We start from the raw sequence: 17,897 nt of genomic DNA on the forward strand, positions 1-17,897 counted from the left end.
CAGCCCCCTTCTCCCTGCTTCCCCCACTCCTGAGCACGGTGGCCTGAGTTCATTGCCATTTATTGAACGTTTCCATTGAAGGAAGGGGTGGGGAGCAAGAAAGGGAAGCTATCTTTGTTTAAGATTGAGCCAGGGAGCTGAAGGGGACTTCAGGGGAAGGGGGCTGGGTCAGTGGGGGAAGGTGGCCTGTGGGGAAGGGCTGGACAGAAGAATGACATGGCCTCAGCTGAGGGAGGATGAGGACAAGGGTGGGGAACGGGAAGGGTCTGTGGTCAAACCTTTGGGCTGGAGCATGGACCTGCACAGGGCCTCCCAAGGTGCCCCCAGAGCCCAGAGGCAGGCGAAGACCTGGCTAGGATTCGTTTCGGAAGGGCAGGGAAAGGAGGGCTCTGCTGTCTTCAGCTGGGGTCCCGGCCCCGTCCACAAGGCTGCAGAGGGATCTTCTGGGATGCTTTCTCTGCTTCTGGTTCCTGCTTTGGTTTCTTTGCCTGCCAGGACCTAGAGAAAGAGAGCTCAGGAAAAGCTCCCGGTCTGGATCTTCTTCCCCAGTGAGGAGTTCCAGTGGGACCAGAGGCAAGGGACTGACCAGTTTTCCACGTCTTCAATAGTCTCTGGCAAGGGCCGATTGAGGGTCTCAGGCAGGAAGTAGGCGGCACTGCCTCCAAGGAGGGTGACGGTCCCAAATATAACACTGGGGATGAAGGGCTGTAACTCCCCCGTGATTTTCACCAGTGGGGCCGACATGCTTCCCACACGGGTCCACATGTTGCTTACGCCCATACCTGTTTGCCTTGGGAGAATCCAGGGCACGGATTGGCAGCCTGTGTGGGTCTTAAAGGACAGCTGCGGGACCCCTGGGCAGGGGCAGGAGGATGCCACAATCCCACCTGACCCCGTATCCTTTGGCTGGGTCAGCCCCAAGCCTAGCACCTACCGGATGACCGTGGGGTATAGCTCGGTTGTGTAGAGGAAGAGGCAGCTGAAGGAGCTGGACAGGCAGCCCTTCCCAAACACAGCCAGGACTGTCCTCAGCGTTGGCAAGTCTACGGAGGGAAGAAAAAGCGATGGGTCTTTGCCTCAGAAGCACCTGAGTGCTTTCCCTCCTCGGTGGACTTTGTCTCCCTTTTTGCTTTGGCTGCTGGAAAGCTCAGATCTAATTTAAATTTGAGTAAGAGCCCCTCTGCTGTTTCTAGTGCTTTGCGGGCTGTCCTGCTGCATTCGTGTTTTCCCCTGGCTCTGATTTCCTTCTCCCATATTTTGTTGTATATATGCTGGTCCTAAAATAGCTCACGTTCCTTTGGGAGGATATGGGTGTATCAACACACAAACGTCTATATAAACGTGGCTTTTCCAAGGTCGTGGTGGGAGTAGGTTGTGGGGTCTTCCCTGAGTGCTGAGCTCCGTGGTTTTCCCATGCCAGCTCGCCTTCCGCTTAGCGATGTCAGCAGGCCATGCTCCATCCCAGAGCGATCCCTCACACTGGCCAGACACCACCATACTTTGCCCAGGCTGGGTCAGATCTGGAAAAGAGCTTTGGTATCATCTAGCCCAAATGAGTCATTTTCTAGATGAGAAACGTGAGCCCTAGAGAGTTTCAGGGACCTGCTCAAGGTAACACAGAGAATTAGGGGCAGAGCCAGCAGAATTCAGATCCCAGGCAGCCCACTTCCCAGTCGGCGGCAGCCTGTGTTGCCCACGGACACGTTGGGCTGCTTTCAGAGGGCTCTGGCTTAGTCCTGGCTTCTCACCTGAGGGCACAAAGGTGATAGCCAGGATGGCCCCTCCTGCCAGGAGTAGAGCACCCGCCTGGGTGATGTGTCGGCCCAGATGGTTCATGGAGAGGACGGCGATGAACTTGGCCGGGATGTCGACCCCACCAAAGATGAGCTGGAGGACGTAGAGGTTGACTCCAAAATCTTCCACACTCATAGCCAGACTGTAGTAGCCAAAACCAGTGGAAAACCTAAGGGGAAGAGAGTGATTAGTTGGTGCCTGCCGCCGGACTGGGGTCTCTCCCTACGCTGGTCATGGGGTCATCGGGAAGATGAACAGTTTCATTTCTTATCCCAACCGCAGCTGATCGGTACAGGCTGCTCAGAGAGCTCTCTGAGATTGTGCAGGGCTCAGTGCTGGGATGGATTCGTTATGTCTGACAAGGGCACGGTCTAGGGTGTGGTGGCAAAGATCCACATAATTGACTCTAGAGAATATCAGGACTGGCGAGACTCTGGGAGACCAAAGGAGGTAGGAAATGGTCCCTCTTGGTTGTGTAATAATTGAACATCTAGAATGGGAGAGGTGAGAGTCAAGCTGTGTGCCTGGGTCAGATGCTTCCTCTTTCTCTCTCAGAATTGTGGGATCTCTTTTGAAGTCCCTGGACATATGGACCCTATTCATGTGGAGATAAAGGAGGGTCTCTGAACCAGGTCATGGAGAGGGCTTTGCAGGAGCTGTAGAATGTCAGATGGAAGAGATGACTTGGAGAAGCGTAATTTCTGTCTTCAGGCCGTGAGGGCCAGCCTTGCTCCGTGTGGTCCCAGAGGGCAGAGCTGGGCCAGTGGGGGTGGTGGTGGAAAGGCAGAGAATGGGGCAATGGCCATAGCAGGGATGGGAGCTGTGAGTGGGGAAGGGGTTTGGAGTATTTGCCTTGTGGGTGGGGTGGGCATGACCTGATGGGGACGCAGACGCTGATGGTCGGGACTAGGTGTGTGGCTGGGACACAGGAGATTTATTTCCAGGGTTGGGGCTGGGCTGTGGCAGCCCAGGGAGGGGATCTCTTGACTCCTCTTGCAAGTATCCTAGGCCTTCCCCTTTGGAGAACCTGCTGGAAGCCTTGTTCATCGCTCCTATTTGGCAGAGATGCGCGGGTGTGAACAACAAGGGGTGGTGCGTTACCAGACCAGAGAAAGACAGAAGGTCACACGGCGCAGGTTGGGTGTCCGGAAGAGGTCAGCCATGCTGTACTTGGCCTTGGCCAAGGATATCTCCTTCTGCATGCTGAATTTGAGATCCTTGGGGCAGAGGAAAGAGAGGGGTGCCATTAGTGATTGGCTGACATTTGATGTGATGTTGGCTTGGAATCAGGGAAACAGAGGCAAGAGGAGGGTTCCTGGTTCAGACTATAATCCCTCTTGGCTCCTACCTCCACGCTGAGTTTTTCTCCTTCTTCCTTCTTGCCATTGAGGGCAGCCATCCACCGGAGTATTTTCAGAGCCTTTGAGAATTTTCCAGACAGGACCACCCAGCGTACAGACTCTGGTATCCACCTGGGTGCCAGAACCAAGTCACAGTGACTCCCCCCGACACCAGAGCTTTTTTGGTGGGGCCAGAAAAACACCAACAGGGCCCAGAGCAGGAGGTCCAGAAACCCAAGCTGTTTTACTGCAGATTTCATGGAATTTAAACTTGGCCAAGCTTTGCACCTGGGCTGCCTGCTGCCAGCACAAATTCTAGCATTCTCTTCTTCCCCTTCCAGAAGAGCCTTTCCTCTGCCCCCTACCTGGGCTACTTGTTATCGTTGGGTATCTTCCTTAGCTAGGAGCCTTGGTCCTGGGCCAAGGCAGGTGGATCCTGGGAAGGGACGGCATGTTCAAGGCTAGACAGCTGGACGATCCTGTATATCCTCCTCCCCAGCCCTTCTTGGGCCACCTCCCAGGGCGAAGAAGGGGCAAGGCTTCGGTCCTGGGGCAGCTTGAGAAGGTGGCTCAGGTTAGGGTTATGGCCTAGAGGACGGGTTTGAGGCAGAGGACCAATTCTCTTGGAGTAGGAACACAGCACGAGATCCTGGGATCGGCGAGCGGGAAGCCGACCTCACTTTCCCCACCTCTAGGCTGTACTTCTGGGCTTGGTTTGCCCTGAGCAGACCCTGAGTGTCACTAGGCAAAGAGAAATAGAGGAGAAGGAGGCGTGGGGAAGAAGGAATGATATTTTAAAAAGCCCTGTCTGAGGGGAGTCAGCTGTGGCTGTGGCCACCATAGGCACCAAGGACCAGACTCCGTCCTCCTCTCCCCAACAAGAGGAACAGTGGCTCCCCATCAGTGAGCCTTCCTGTGGACCAGGCCCCCATGACCCTGGATGACGGGCGTTACTATCTTCATTTTGCCTAGGAAGATCTCGGGGCTCAGAGTGGGTGAGGCTTGTCCCAAGTCCCAGGGAGAAGGGAGGGGCCTGAGCTCTCGACTGTTCCCTGCTGACGCTCTGCTGCTCTTTGCTCCTTGTCTTCTCTCATCCCAGGCTGTGAACATTCCCGGGCTCTACCCTGGACCCTTGGAGCACCTGTCCATCCCCTTCTATAAGATTCTACTCTCATTTTCAGATGGAGGTCTGTCCCTCTTCTATGTCTCTTTGTGTAACCCTGGGGGATGGTTTCACTTCTCTGAGCCTCTGTTCCCTCAACTGTCAAGTGGGACAGTGATGCCTCCTTCACACAGAGATGCCATGAGGATCCGGATGACTTAAGGGGACTCCTAGAACGGGGCCTTGCACACAGAAAGTGCTCAGTAAAGTGTCACTCTGTGTCAGTTAAGCATCCGACCCTGGATCCCAGCTCGTATCTTGATCTCAGGATCCTGAGTTCAAGCTCCACACCAGGCTCCATGCCCAGCATGGAGCCTACTTAAAAAACAGAAAACAAGTTACACTTTGGAGTTTCTGTTCCTGTTTTCAACGCGTCCTTAGCTTCGATGTGATGATAGTGAGCCCTTGACCTATTTGGGGTCTTTGGTCCCAGATACTTCGATTCTCCCATTTCCCCAGTTTGGGCTTTCCTCTCCTTTCTACCTCAAATCTAGAAGTCCCCAAATCCTGTGGATTTGTCCTTCAAAATGCCTCTCAGACTTGCTCCGGAGGCTCCTCCTGCCCACACGGTCATGTGTCTCCTTTAATCTCCACCCACTTGGGCGCGTCCTTGGGTCACAAACAGAAGCTGGGTCAGGCCTTTCGACACCACAGACACGTTCATTCTCTCTCCCTCCACATGAAGCCGAGGCTCCTTGGCTTTCTATTCTGTCCACAGCCTGGCCCTGTGCCTCTCAACTTGGCCCCTTCGTCCACTGAGTGCCGCCCAGACACCTGGTCCTGCCGCACACCTTTGTGGATTAATTCCTCCTCCCTGGATTGCCCTTCCCAAATCTGGGACAGAGGTGTCCTGGGAGAGAGTCCGCCAGCCTAGTCAGACACGGTCTCCCCCTGTTTGGCCCCCACGGGCGTTAAGGAGGGAGAGGTAGAGGAGAGGGCCACATACCAGGACAACAGGAAGAAGACGAAGAAGGGAATGGACACGGTTAACTGTAGCCAGCGCCACTGGGGGATGGCATAGGCCAGGCCAGGCAGAATGAACTGGCCACAGGTATAGAAGTAACCCATTAAAGTTGACATGATGGCCCGCATCTGGATGGAGACGCACTCGACATCTGCAGGAGGAGCCCAAGGACCAGGTTAAGATTGTGTTGGGCCCTGGGCCACCTCCCGGTGGAGGGGCACCAGCTCCTGCCCACCTTCCCATCAGCTGCTTGACCTGACTTTGATCCTAAGGCTTCATCGCCCCCATTTTACAGATGCTGTGACTAAGGCTCAAGAAAGTAGGACTCAAACTTAGGTCTGTCTGACTTCCAAGCCCACACTCTTTTTTTTTTTTTTTTAAATTATTTTAAAGTAATCTCTATGCCCAACATGGGGCTCGAACTCACAACCCTGAAATCGAGTCACATGCTCTATCCACTGAGCCAGCCAGGCACCCCCCCACCACCTCCAAGCCCACACTCTCGAGTGTCTCTCTAGAGGCAAATGACTTCCCTCCTTTTGCTTCAACGTCCTTATCTGTAAAATCAGGACAACAGTGTGGCCTCCTTGTGTGTGTGGATGGAATGGGATGGTGTTCCCCCAAGAGTGTCTGCCCCGGGGGGGGTGGGGTGGGGTCCTCGTTGTGGATTGATGCTGTCCTTATGCTCAGAGGGAGCCTCTGAGATCCTGAGCACCTTAGGCGACCAAGGTCACAGCGAACCTGTGTTGAGCCAGGCCCTTGGCTTCAGGCTGGGGTCCCCCGACTCCTGCTCCCTTGTTCCTTCCCCCTGTGGCTTACTCAAGATGGTGGTACTCAGGACAATGCCCGAGATACTCCAGCCGCTCAGGAAGCGGAAGATGGTGTAGATGGAGAGGTTGGGGCTGAAGGCCGCGCCGGAACCGCTGGCCGCCAGCAGCAGGTAGCTACAGGTCAGGATGGGCTTCCGGCCAAACCTGGAGCTCAGATGAGAGGAAGGACCGCGTTAGCCACGGTGAGCTAGGTGAGACGTGACTCCGCAGGTCTCAGGGCAAAGGGTAGGACCCCCCCCACCTCCCCAAGGGCTGGGCAGGGCATGTAATCCCCTCTTTAGACAGAGCCTGACTGGTAATTGCTATTTTGTTGAAGGTTGGCAGTTACAGTTTCAAGTTAATGAGTGATCGCCTCCCCGCCCCAGCTCAGTGGCCTGAGCAGAGGTCAAGGGACTTCCCATCTCCAAAGAGTCCACGCACCCGCCTCCACGGCCACACAGCCTCTATACCGTATCGGAAAACCTCGAGGCTTTCCCCCAGGGTCTGAGGAGGTGGGAAGACTCCGGTTGTGAGGGCTTTGGGGCAGAGGGAAGGCTGCACCCTAGCAGGATTGGGACATGCCCAAGGCCACAGACCAGGGACGGTCCTTCCTGCTTCCCCCAGTTCTTTGCCTCTTTGGGGGCAGTGCATAGGCGGTCAGAGTGAGGTGGGATGTCCCCGTAGGTTGTGCCGCCTCCCCTCCAGAGACCCCCGTGTCTCACCTGTCTGACAGGTCTCCCAGCACGATCCCCCCAATCAGTGTCCCCGCCATGAAGACAGACTGGGCCACCTCTTTCATTCTTCTGGAGTCACACACCAAGTCCCACTGCATAGGAGAAAGGTCGTGCCAGCCTGGCTCGGTCCAGACCGGCCCTCCCAGCCAAGCTCTGCCGGAGCCCCACGGTGCCGGCCTGCTCCTGGCGTCCTCACCAGACTTCCCCGAACCTGGACCCCACTCCCAGGCGCCAGCTCTGCATTCAGCCCAGCCCGGGGCTCCTTGGGTCTGCCTGTGGCTCTTTGGGTCCCTGACCCCTGGGGTGCAATGACAGTTCCTCTCCAGTGTATGTGGCCCGTCAGGGGCTTGTAGAGTCTGCTTAGCTGTCACTTCCAGGTATGTTCTCAACTCCTGCCCTCGTCCCCTCCCAGCTCGCCTGCACCCCATGCTGCAAGGTCAGGGCCGGCCTGCAGCCTAGCTCTCTCCCTCTCCTCCATGCGGACACGGCTCTGTGGCTGACACCTGGCTCCATCCCACATCTGTCTGCGTCTCTGAGATCTCTCCTTCAGGTCCACATTCGCTTTCGGTTCTCCCTTCCCTTCAAAGCTGAATCTTTTGAAAGAGAAGCTATACTTGCTCTCAGCCTGGCCTCATCTTCTGCTCATTGGTCCAGTCCGCCCCGACCACTCCACTGACACTGTGCTCACCAGAGTCGCCCGTGATGTCTTTTTCACTAAGCGCACTGTAGCCTGGCCTGCCCTGACTTTCGGCAGCCCCTGACGTTGCTGATGTTGACCTCTCCCTCCCTCTGGTCTTTCTCTCCCTATTTACCACTCCTCCTCTTCCTCCATGGGCTCCTTTCTCTCTTAGAGATTCCCTAAGGCTCTTTCTGGATCTTTCTCTCTTTTTATCCATTTTCCTGAGTGGAGCATCACCTGCTCCTATGGCTTCAGTGTCTATTTTATGAGGAAGACTCCAACCTGTATCTTCAGCCCAACCTCTCTTCTGGCCTTGAGAACAGTCAGTTCAGCTGCCTTCTTGAAAATTCTACCTCGATGATGTCTCACGGTCACCTCAGAGTCAATAAGACTTGTCACCCACTGTTCGCGGGATGGGAGCCTGTCCTTTGCCTCATCTTCTCCAGTGCATCCCCACGCCATCCTCCAGTTTCTAACTTTTGAATATTTCTGGAATCTGGATTCTTCTATCTCTACTACTCTCTTAGTGCAAGATTAATAATAATGGCCGATTTTTATGGAGGGCTTACAATGCACCAGGCACTGCTGTAAGGAAACACTCCCCAAGCTTTAACTTCTTCAGTTCGCACAACAACCTCATGATGGGGCATGGCTACCGTCATCATCCCCATTCTATAGATAAAGAGATTGAGGCCTGCTGATGATCACTGTGGCGATCTTCGGACAGGTCTCCCAGCCTTCGATTTCAGTTCCTCCTGTCCTTGCTTCCCCTGCTAACCTGAATGGCTTCCTAAAACCTCTCTCAGGTCAGGTTCCTGTCTTGCCTAAAGGACTCCCTGGCTTCCTCCTGCCCTTTGGGTAAGGAGAAAGCTCTGTTAACACAGATTTAGAAAGCCCTCATGCTCTCTCCTCTGCCTACCTGTCTGGCCTAATCTCTGCTAATCCCCAACACGCACCCTTTGTCTAGCTGTCCTGAACTACTTGTGTAATGAAGTGGAGAATTTTATTCAGTAGAAATGCCTCACAAGAATGTTTTGGGAGTGAAACAGTGTGGGCGAGAAACCATACGTCCCGGGGAGCCCTGTCCACATTCCTCTGCTGGAAGTGAGGGGGATGGGGTGGACGAAGACTCCAAGTCAGCTGTCTCCCGGCAGCCCAACATGGCCAGCGAACCCAATGGGCTCTTCTGGCTGAGAAGGGAGGCAGCAGGGTGTGGAATGGTGGGAGGGTAAAGGGTGAAGGAGGAAGTGAGGGGTGTGAGGAGGAGTGCACCAGAGGGTGCCTGGAGAAACTTCTGGTACATTGTGGCATGCTGTGGAAAACTGCTTTAGGAAAATCTGAAGTAAAGACCTAGCACCCAGCTAGTTTCATTCACACCCCCACCCCTTCCACAGTAAGCACATTTCTCAGGTGACCCAGTCTCTGAGTGGGGGCATGTTCTTGACAGTGCAATGGAGTGGAAGAAATGCTTATTACTTCCATCTCATTTGATTAAGGGAGAAGCGTTGATCTGGACTTGATTGTTTCCCCCCTTCCTGTTGATGGGAATGGTGACAACTAGAACGACTCAGGAAGTCATGTGTTGAAGATGGCAAAACTGTTGTTAGTCTGGGTCCCTGAATGACCCTAAGGGGTAGAATCACCCATCGACCTGAAATTCCCACCTTAGAACTCTTGCATGAGAAAGAGAACCAAGTCTATGACCTGCAAGCCATTGAATTATCATTGACCCTTTTGTTATGGCAGCATAGTCTATCCTGATACATCCCACCAGAAGTTGCAGATGGAAACTTGATTCCCTCGCCCCACAACCTCCATGTTATTTAGTGTCTCAAGAACAAATCTTTCTGCTTGGATCCTGAGAGGGTCAATGTCAGGCCCATTTGGATTAGTTTAAGGCTGTTGCCCTTCTGTATGGTCTGAGACTAGATCTGCCGCGTCTTGGTTTCTACCACACTACTTGCGGTGAGGTATGCATTAGAATAATGGTCACGAGCCAGTTTCTACTTGAAAGCTGAGCCATGTAAGGAAACAACATTCCTAGAATGGGTTTTGACTCATGTTTAAAGCAAGCCTGAATCTTTATAATGGTCCATAAATTGCTGCAGGATGAGCAGACTTATCCCTGTTCCCTCTCTGCTCTCATTGGCTACTACATGTCCTCCAAAGACTCCACTGGAGTTGGTCTTCCTGCTGTTCCTCGGACATCTAAGGCACCTCAGAGTCTTGGCATATGGCATTTTCTCTGCCTGGAAAGTTCTCCCTTCAGAGAGCCACTTGACTTGCTCCTCCTCCTCCACCTCTCGCAGATCTTTGCGCAAACATCATCTTCTCAACGAGAGCCTCCTTGACCACCCTATTTAAAATTGTAACTCCCAGTCTACATTACTCCACCCCACTTTATTTTCTCGATAGCATTTGTACCATGAGCTATACCACATAGTTCCTTTTTGTGTGTTTGTTTCTCCCTCAAGACTGTCATCTTGATAAGGGTACGGTGTTTCGTCTGTTTTGGTCACAACCGTACTTCCCTTGCTTAGGACGGTGCCTGGCACATAGCAGGCATTCAGTAAATATTGGTGGGATTGAAGGAGTGAGCATTCTACAGGAAGAACAGAGAGAGGGAGAACCTTAGTGGTTAAGATATGCTGATGTCGAAATGAGAGGTCATATGGTCCACATTCCAGATACCACCTGGAGGAGAGTTTTGCTTTGCCACAATGAGCATATGTCAGGATGGAGAGTGTCTAGGCTATAAACATAGGATGTATAATGACGTGTCAGCAGGAAGGACTGAAAAACATCACAGTCAGGCTGGAAAAACGTCTATGGCAAACTGTCTACTAGGGAAATGGTGAAATGAAGGCTTAAAGCTTAGAACAAGAGCTTTGTGGTTAGACATTAAAAAAATCTTGGGTTTCAAATGCACACTTAGTTGTTCCCAGAGATTTCATGGTTAATAAAACTCATCGGAGTTGATGATAAAACTGTGGCCAGGGTTGCCCTGCAGATCAGCACAAATCTATGGGGCTCGGATCTGGAACATGTAACTGCTATGGGTTGAATTGTGTCCCGTGAAAAGTTAGTCTGGAGTTCTAACCCCTAGTGCCTCAGCATGTGACCTTATTTGAAAATCGCATTCTGGCAGATATGATTAGTGAAGATGAGGCTGTCTTGGGGTAGGTCTGGGCCCTTAACCCTCTGTGACTGGTGTTCTTATAAGAAGAGAAGTTACAGACACATAGGGAGGACGTCTTGGACAATGGAAGCAGAGACTGGATAAGCCAAGGGACACCAAGCCTCATGGACAATCATCAGAAATTAGAAGAGGCAAGAAAGGAATCCTCCCTAGAGCCTTGGGATAGAGCATCCCTACACCTTGATTTTGGACTTCTGGTCTCCAGAGCTGTGAGACAATAGATTTCTGTTATTTTAAGCCACCCTGTTTGTGGTACTTTGATATGGAAATTCTAGGAAACAGATACACTGTGTGATTCCTGCTTTGAAGTACCTGTGGGCTTGGTAGGTGGTGATGGGAAGGGGATTGGGGATGGAAGAGTCTGGCCATGAATGAACCAGAAATAGAGAGAACTGAAGAGATTTTTAAAGGCATCCTGGAATTCTTTGGGGGAGGGAAGATACCTAGAGACATTTGGGGCATGCTTCTGTGTGGTTAGCTTGAGAAGGCTGAAGGCTTGGTTAGTCTCAAAGGGGTCGAGGGTGTGTGGTTTATGTTCCTTTGACTTTGACTCCATGCACAGGCTGGGCCACGTGTGGTCTGTGGTTTTAGTCGGGTTACACCGTGTGTGTTCCTCTCTGCCTTTGAGCTTGTCATCATGTCCTTGTTCTCGTCATGTTGCCAGACCTACAGGCACTGGTGACAGAACAGGAAAACTCAAGGCCCAGAGAGGAATCTGAGGGGTCCACTTGGACCCCCAGACCGAGCTGGGCACCCACAGGACCGAGGTTCAGTAGTGTGGGAGCTGCGGGCCACAGCTCCCCTCCAGGGAACCCAGAGCCCACAATCCATGCTCCCCACACTTGCCAGACTTGAAAGAAAGGCCTTTGTTTCCTCTTAATGTCCTAGTAAAGCTCTTTCTGAAAAATTCCAACTTTATCTCTGCGGAACTCAGAGAAAGGAATGTGTGGTCACCTCTGCCAGGAAGGCTTAGGGGATCAGCGGGGGAGGGAGACTCCCTCCACTCTGGCTGGACCCTGCCCTGTGCTCACTCCCATCCTGGCCAACAGTCCTCCCCACCTGCGCCTCCTCCTCTGGGAGGGAAGTTCCTTGTTATCCTGTTATACAGATGCAGGAACTGAGGTGGAGAGGAGGGCTGATGCCCCAAGTCACTGGCTGTGAGAGTGGAGTGGGGACCCACACCCAGGCTTGCTGTTTCCACGAGGGGAGGGCTCGGTGAAAGCCGTGGAGTGTGGCTAAGCCGCTCAGGGGAGCTGGGAAGTGCTGTGACAGCTGATTCCCCTTTTCCTGGAGGTTCCCCTGCTCTTCTGGTGGGGACAACCCCTCTAATCTCAGGACACCTCTATTAACCATAATAGTGAGGGCAACAGCCACAGAGGCCACAGACATTATAGCTGAAGGCTCCACAGGGGCCTTGCGTGGTCTCCTGTTGGGCTCACCCTTGCTCTGTTCTTCCGTTTTACGGATGAGCAAACTGAGACTTCTGGCCTCATGAGATTCCTAGTACAGGGCAGAGTCAGGATGTGAACTCTGTTGCTTGACCCTGGATCACGAGCACACGCGGTCGGTCAGGGGGGTGGCCCCTGGCCTCCGCTAACTAGGGTCACTGAGTCAGGTGCCAGGTGCCACACACCCTTATTACCACCTTCCGCACCAGGGCTGGCACATCCAGACCCTGCCTCCGCTCCAGAGACCCACCTCTAGGTAAGGCCCGGCCACGGTTTTACCCCCGCCCCATGGGGAACTGAACCCTGCTCGCCCCACCGCAGGTAGGTGGAGGACGGATTTGCCCCAGATGGAGCTGCCAACAGAAAAATCACTGTGCTGGTAACCAGCAAATCGCTGGGTCTGGCCACGGACATTTTCCCAGCTGGGCAGGGACTCCTTGCTGAGCCAGGGAGCCAGGCCGACCCAGAAGAGGGTACAGTACCCTGAGGACTGGTGAACCCCTTCGTTTGTCGGGATGCAGATGCCCTTCCTTCCCCCCAAGGGCTGGAATGGTGTCTGGGCACTTGGCTGGCACAGACGTGAACGGATGCTTGACCAAGGACAAGACCTGCAACCTCTGTTCTTCGCCAGGCTCCCTGGAGGGGAAGCCACTTGCCAGCAGTCAGCAGGATCCAAGACCCCCTGAGGGCCTCTGCCAGGCATGGCCTTGGCCTTCATTCAGCATCCGCTGAGCCCTTCCTGTGCTCCCGGCGGCGCAGGGAAGCGAAAGATGGTTTGGAGGGGCGCCTAGGTGGCGCCCTAGGTTAAGCGTCTGAGTCTTGGTTTCTGTTCAGGTTGTGATCTCAGGGTTGTGAGATCCAGCCCTGCGTTGGGCACTGCACTCAGCCTAGACTCTGCTTGAGTTTCTCTTTCCTTCTCCCTCTGCCCCTCCCAATCATGCTCTCAAAATAAATACATCTTAAGGCGGGGGGGGGGGTGCGGAGAGGGGTTGAGGACCTACCTTCCCTGTCCAGGAGGAAGCCACCAGCCAGGGAGGGGGCTCTGTGAACAGCAGCCTCCTGGGGCCACAGGGTGCTCGGTCAGAGGGACCGACTGTGGGTGGGGTTATGCAGCCTTAAGGAGCCCCATTGCCTGCCCTGCTTCCTGTCCCAGCTCCACCACTGATGGTGGTGCCTGTGTCTTTGTTTGTTCATCTGTACTAATGGGACAATTAAGGTGCCAGCCTCAGGGTTGTTGTGAAGATTGAAGGGGTTAATAAAGGCCAGCCCTGAGGCATGGGGAAAGCCCACAGTCAGGTATAGCGATGATGGTTATGTCACTGCTTCCTGCTTGATTGTTGTCTCTCCAGCTAGCTTCCGTGTTTTCAGAGGACAGACAGGGACTCCTCCTCTCTGATTTCCTGGGGGCCAGCTGTACAGCAAGTCGCCCATACATTTGGAAATTTCATAGTATTGAGGCATCTTTGACGCCCTCCCCGCCCCTCACCTCCAGGTCCGTTGCGTCCCCAAGTCCCATGGATTCTGACTCCCTAAACTCTCTGGTATCTATTCCCACTGTCCCTTCCACTTGTCCTCATTTCCCTGGATCCTTGTGGTGAACTGCTAACCGGTCTTCCTACTCCTAGACTAGAACTCTCCACCAGACACTCTCCGTCCTGCCGTCAGAGGGAAGGGGATCTGAACACACCCCTCTACTGCTCAACACCCTTCGAGGGCTCTCTGCTGTCTTGGGACAGAGGCTACACCCTCTCCTTAGCATCTAGGCCGGGCGGCCTCTTCTCCAGCCCCACGTCTGGTGGCCTCCACGCTCCAGAGCTCGCACCTCTAGCCTTCCCCTGTCTCTTGCCATCCTGACCGCTTTGTTCTTATCCTGCTCCTGTGACCAAGCGTTTGACCCCCCACACTGTTGCTTTGGCCTGGGACACGCTTGCCCACTTCACCCTGCCTGCGTCCTCTCTCCTGGTCACACCCAGCGCGGTGTCGCTGACTCCAACGGGCCCTCCTGGGCCCCCCTGCCTCCTCTGGGCCAGGATCCGCTCTAGCTGCTGGGGATACTGGGAAGCAGCTGGAAATCTCTGTCCCAGGAAGCTTGCGTGTTGCACGCACGGCCAGGGGTCCTCGAGGGGTGGCTCTGTCGCTTGCTAGAGCTGAGTTCCTGGAGGGCAGGAGGGAGCAGGGGGACTGTGACTCTTTGTCCTCAGCAGTAGGCATATAGTTTTTAGTAAGTGCTTGTTTGCTGCATTTCAGGCACTGAGCTTGGCCCAGGGGAGAAAAGGCAACTATAATATGACCCAGGGTTATGAGAGTCAGCGGGTGTCATAGCTCGGAGCATGGCTCTGGGGCCAGAAGCCCGTGTTAGGATCCTGAATCTGCCCCTTTGCTCGTGGCGTGAACTTGAAGGAGCTCCTTAACCTCTAGGCTTCATCTTTTCCATCCCATCTGAGAAATGAGCTTATAATACAAACTATCTTACAGCGCTGTCAGCAAGGTTAGAAGTGTTAATATCTCCGGGCACCTGGTGGCTCAGTGGGTTAAAACCTCTGCCTTCGGCTCAGGTCATGATCCTGGGGTCCTGGGATCGAGCCCCACATCGGGCTCTCTGCTCCGTGGGGAGCGTGCTTCCTCCTCTCTCTCTCTCTGCCTGCCTCTCTGCCTACTTGTGATCTCTCTGTGTCAAATAAATAAATAAAAATCTTAAAAAAAAAAAAGAAGAATATTTCTCAAGTTAATAACTCTCAAGTGCTTGGAACAGGGCCTGGCATGTAGTAAGTGCTTTATGTGTAAATAAATATTCACGGAACACGTGAAAAACAGTTATACAGACTAGGAAGTTAGAGAGTCTTGGGTTCAAATCCCACCTCTGCCAGGTCCTAAGCACAGGTATTCTTGGGAAAGTTGTGAACGAGGCTCCGTGCGCTGCCGCCTGGGATTCCGGGAGCCCTTACCTACAGCATGCCTAGCACAGAACCGGAGCAGGGCAAAGCGTTGGAAATGCTGCTCTCAGATGAGGCAAAACAGCGGCCTCTCTGTTCATGGTTCAGATGCCACGCCCCCTCCGGGAGGCCTCCAGGGAATCCCGCTAGAATCCTGCAGTTCCTCCCTCCTTCCTCCTTCCTCCTTCCAACCGCCGTGGACCCCTATCCCCCTCTGTGCCTCTTAGGGGCGGGCGTTTGCCTTAAATCCCAGTCCCCAAACCGACCAGCTGTGTGATACTGGACCCTCACTTCCCTTCTCTGAGTTTTGGTCTTTCTGATCTGTAAAAGGAGCAAAAATCACGTTCGACAAGATATCGCGGTGAGAATCACAACGTCTGCAAAGCACCAAAATGTGCCCGGCGGTTTGCAGATCCTTCCCCAAATGCCCGTTCCTGGTTCTTCTCCCCGCCTCCCCGCACCATGGTTTCCTGACTAGCCTGTCAGTTCACCTGAAAGCGGAGGGCCGGACGTACCTTTGTATCTCTGTCGTTCCTGGGACGGCAGGTCATAGAATCAGGAAAGAAGTTAAGGGTTGAACGCATGGGAGGTGAACCCCGGCATAACTCATGGCGGGAGGGGGCGGTTGGGAGGTCTGCTCGGGCAACCCTGCCACCTTGGGCCCTGCTCCCATCTCGGGACCTTCACACAAGATGCAATTGCCTTCCTTTTCCTTGTTGCCCGGTGAACTCTTGAAGGACACTAGCTCAGCTTGAGGGTCACTTCTTCAGGGAACTGTCCCCCCGGGACTGCCCGCCCCCACATCCTCACACCACCGCCCCCCCCCGCCCCGGCCCTCATGTCCAGCCCTAGGCAGCCCTAGTCTAAGGTCACAGCCCTAAGTACTCTGACGTTGTAAATTTACATTTCTTTATGGGGTCCTTTCCTCGGGTGATGTCCTGCAGGGCTGAGGACCCTGGGTAGCAAGGACAGTGTACTTCTGTATCCTCAGAGCTTAGCACTGGGTTTGTCCTAGAAATGGGCCGGCGACTCTGAACGTGAAGAAACCGAACTTTCTGGTTCATCGGCATCTGCGCCCAGGTCCTTCCTCTCTGCCTGCCCAGCGACCCGGCCTCCGGTCCCAGCCCCAGGGAGACTAGAGCCCAGACTGTTGTCCCGTCCCCGAGCGAGTGGAGGAAGAAGGGCCCCCTCTGTGCGTACCTCGGTCACAATGGAGTCCACGGTGTGGAGGTCATAGACCCAGCCGTCCAGGCATGGCTCTGTGGCCCCCTGGGTGTTGTTGGGCAGGCTGGTGTTGGGCGGATATATGAAACGGAGGCACGTCTCAGGCTTCCCATCCAGGCCCTTGGGGAGCCCCCAGGGCCCGGCGGAGGCGTTGGGGGGCAGGCGACAGTGGTGGGGCGGCGTAGCCGCTGTGAAGATCTGCAGCAGGTAGTGGTTGGCCAGGCCCAGGACTGGGAGGCCCAGCAAGACCATGTTCAGGTACTGGAAGGTGCCCTTGCTGCCCACTCGGTCCATGAGCTCGGAGAAGGCCATGGTGGATGAAAAAGGGCTGCCGGAAGGCACCTGGCGAGGGAGAGGGGAGGATGCACTTGAGTTTGGTGTGCCGATGCGGACAGGTGTGGGAGCCCCGTGGGACAGTGGGCCAGGTGCACGGAACAGCATGCATATAAACATGTACAGATGTGGGGCTCAGGTGTGTGTGTCCACACTGGATACGTGAGCACATACCCAGCGGTGTGTCCAGGCACAGGACCGCAGGTATGGCGTGTGTCCAGGTGTGTGTGTCCATGGGGTGTCTGCTGTGATGTGTGTCTTGAGGCTGGAGTGGAAGGCGCAGCGGTGGGAGCTTGGGTGTGTGGCTGGGTGTGTGAGTTGACCTGTGCTCCGCGAGGCTGCTCACACAGGCCACGTGCACGTGTGGCACAGGACAGCTGGGACCCCAGGGCCCTGGCCATGGAGATTGGCAACAGGGGCCAGATGGGGGTGGTGGGGGGAGGTAGGGAGGTCCCTGCTCACCCTGAGCGGACACAGGCTTGGAAGAGCCCAGGTCGCCTGCTGTAAAAGTCTCCCCGAGCCCCAAGCCTTCTGGCTCTCGACTGTCCTCTGGGCCGGGGTCCGCCGGACTGGGGCAGTGAAAGGAGTCCCAGGCAGGTCCCAGAGGGTGTAAGAGGCTCGGCCAGTCGCAGAAAGGAAGCAAGGCCAGAAGCCCTGGGGGCTTCTCAGGGGCCTACGTGGGCCGGGGCTTGGGGGGGGGGGGGCCCGTTCCTCCTTACCTGGTAGCTGGTAGGGGCCCGTTCCTTCCGCTGGGGCCGGCGGTGGAATGTGGCCGAATCCCAGGGTCCGGCAGCAGCTGCTGCACTTGGGGCAGCTCAGCTCCAAGGAGCTGTTTTTGTGCCTGCCCCCAGGGGGACTTATATAAGGCATAAGTTCCCCCGGCTAATGTTTGACTTTCTTCTGAGTATTAATGGTGCTGGCATGGGAGGGCGCTGTGGACACACCGAGCCCCGCCGTCTTCAAAGGGCTGCCTCAGCAAAGGCTGGCCGGTGGTGTGGCTGAGCCCAGCGGGGGTGCCGGCCAGACTGAGGGGTAGGTGATTAGGGCAGGCTGGCCTGAGGATAGTCTGCGCGGGGGTCTGGTCTGAGTCCTGAGGGCCCTGGGTCATCTCTGTGCGGAGGGTCTGTGGGATAGCTCGGAGAGGGGTGTTGTGTGTGTGGGCAGAAGACATTCTGCCGGGCATCACTTCCCCTGCCTGGTGCCTCCCGAGAACGGGCCTGGAGACTTGTCCCCTGGGAAATGGTGAGGCGGGTCCAGCAGAAAGTGGCACAGCTGTCT

The 17,897-nt window shown here is 54.9% G+C and overlaps 1 protein-coding gene across 3 annotated transcripts; it reads right to left on the reverse strand.

Moving 5' to 3' along the window:
• Positions 1–43: 43 nt before the first annotated feature.
• On the reverse strand, positions 44–17,518 carry SLC22A8 (solute carrier family 22 member 8). Of its 3 annotated transcripts, none has more exons than XM_044259505.1 (12): positions 17,339–17,486; positions 16,263–16,628; positions 6,792–6,895; positions 6,080–6,234; positions 5,243–5,411; positions 3,143–3,266; positions 2,896–3,011; positions 1,749–1,963; positions 1,326–1,520; positions 935–1,043; positions 587–790; positions 44–498 (listed from the first exon to the last, which is right to left on the reverse strand). In XM_044259505.1, the coding sequence occupies exons 2-12, from the start codon at positions 16,596–16,598 to the stop codon at positions 399–401; spliced, it is 1,827 nt and encodes a 608-aa protein (XP_044115440.1). In that variant the 5' UTR covers positions 16,599–16,628; positions 17,339–17,486; the 3' UTR covers positions 44–398. The 3 variants fall into 3 exon arrangements, with proteins under 3 accessions (XP_044115440.1, XP_044115442.1, XP_044115441.1); XM_044259506.1 differs by having other exon boundaries at positions 402–498; positions 587–782; positions 17,339–17,518; XM_044259507.1 differs by lacking the exon at positions 1,326–1,520 and having other exon boundaries at positions 17,339–17,484.
• Positions 17,519–17,897: the final 379 nt, after the last annotated feature.

Source organism: Neovison vison, chromosome 7 (genome assembly GCF_020171115.1).
Source record: "Neovison vison isolate M4711 chromosome 7, ASM_NN_V1, whole genome shotgun sequence".
NCBI classification, from domain to species: domain Eukaryota; kingdom Metazoa; phylum Chordata; class Mammalia; order Carnivora; family Mustelidae; genus Neogale; species Neogale vison.

Bases quoted from the DNA above. Each gene is read 5' to 3' on its own strand.
- SLC22A8 (XM_044259505.1), bottom strand. From the start codon at position 16,598: ATGGCCTTCTCCGAGCTCATGGACCGAGTGGGCAGCAAGGGCACCTTC. The intron at 6,896-16,262 runs GTACGCACAGAG...TCTCCTATGCAG, and splicing joins TGGACTCCATTGTGACCGAG to TGGGACTTGGTGTGTGACTC. The intron at 1,964-2,895 runs GTAACGCACCAC...TCTTCCCCTTAG, and splicing joins TTCTGTCTTTCTCTGGTCTG to GTTTTCCACTGGTTTTGGCT.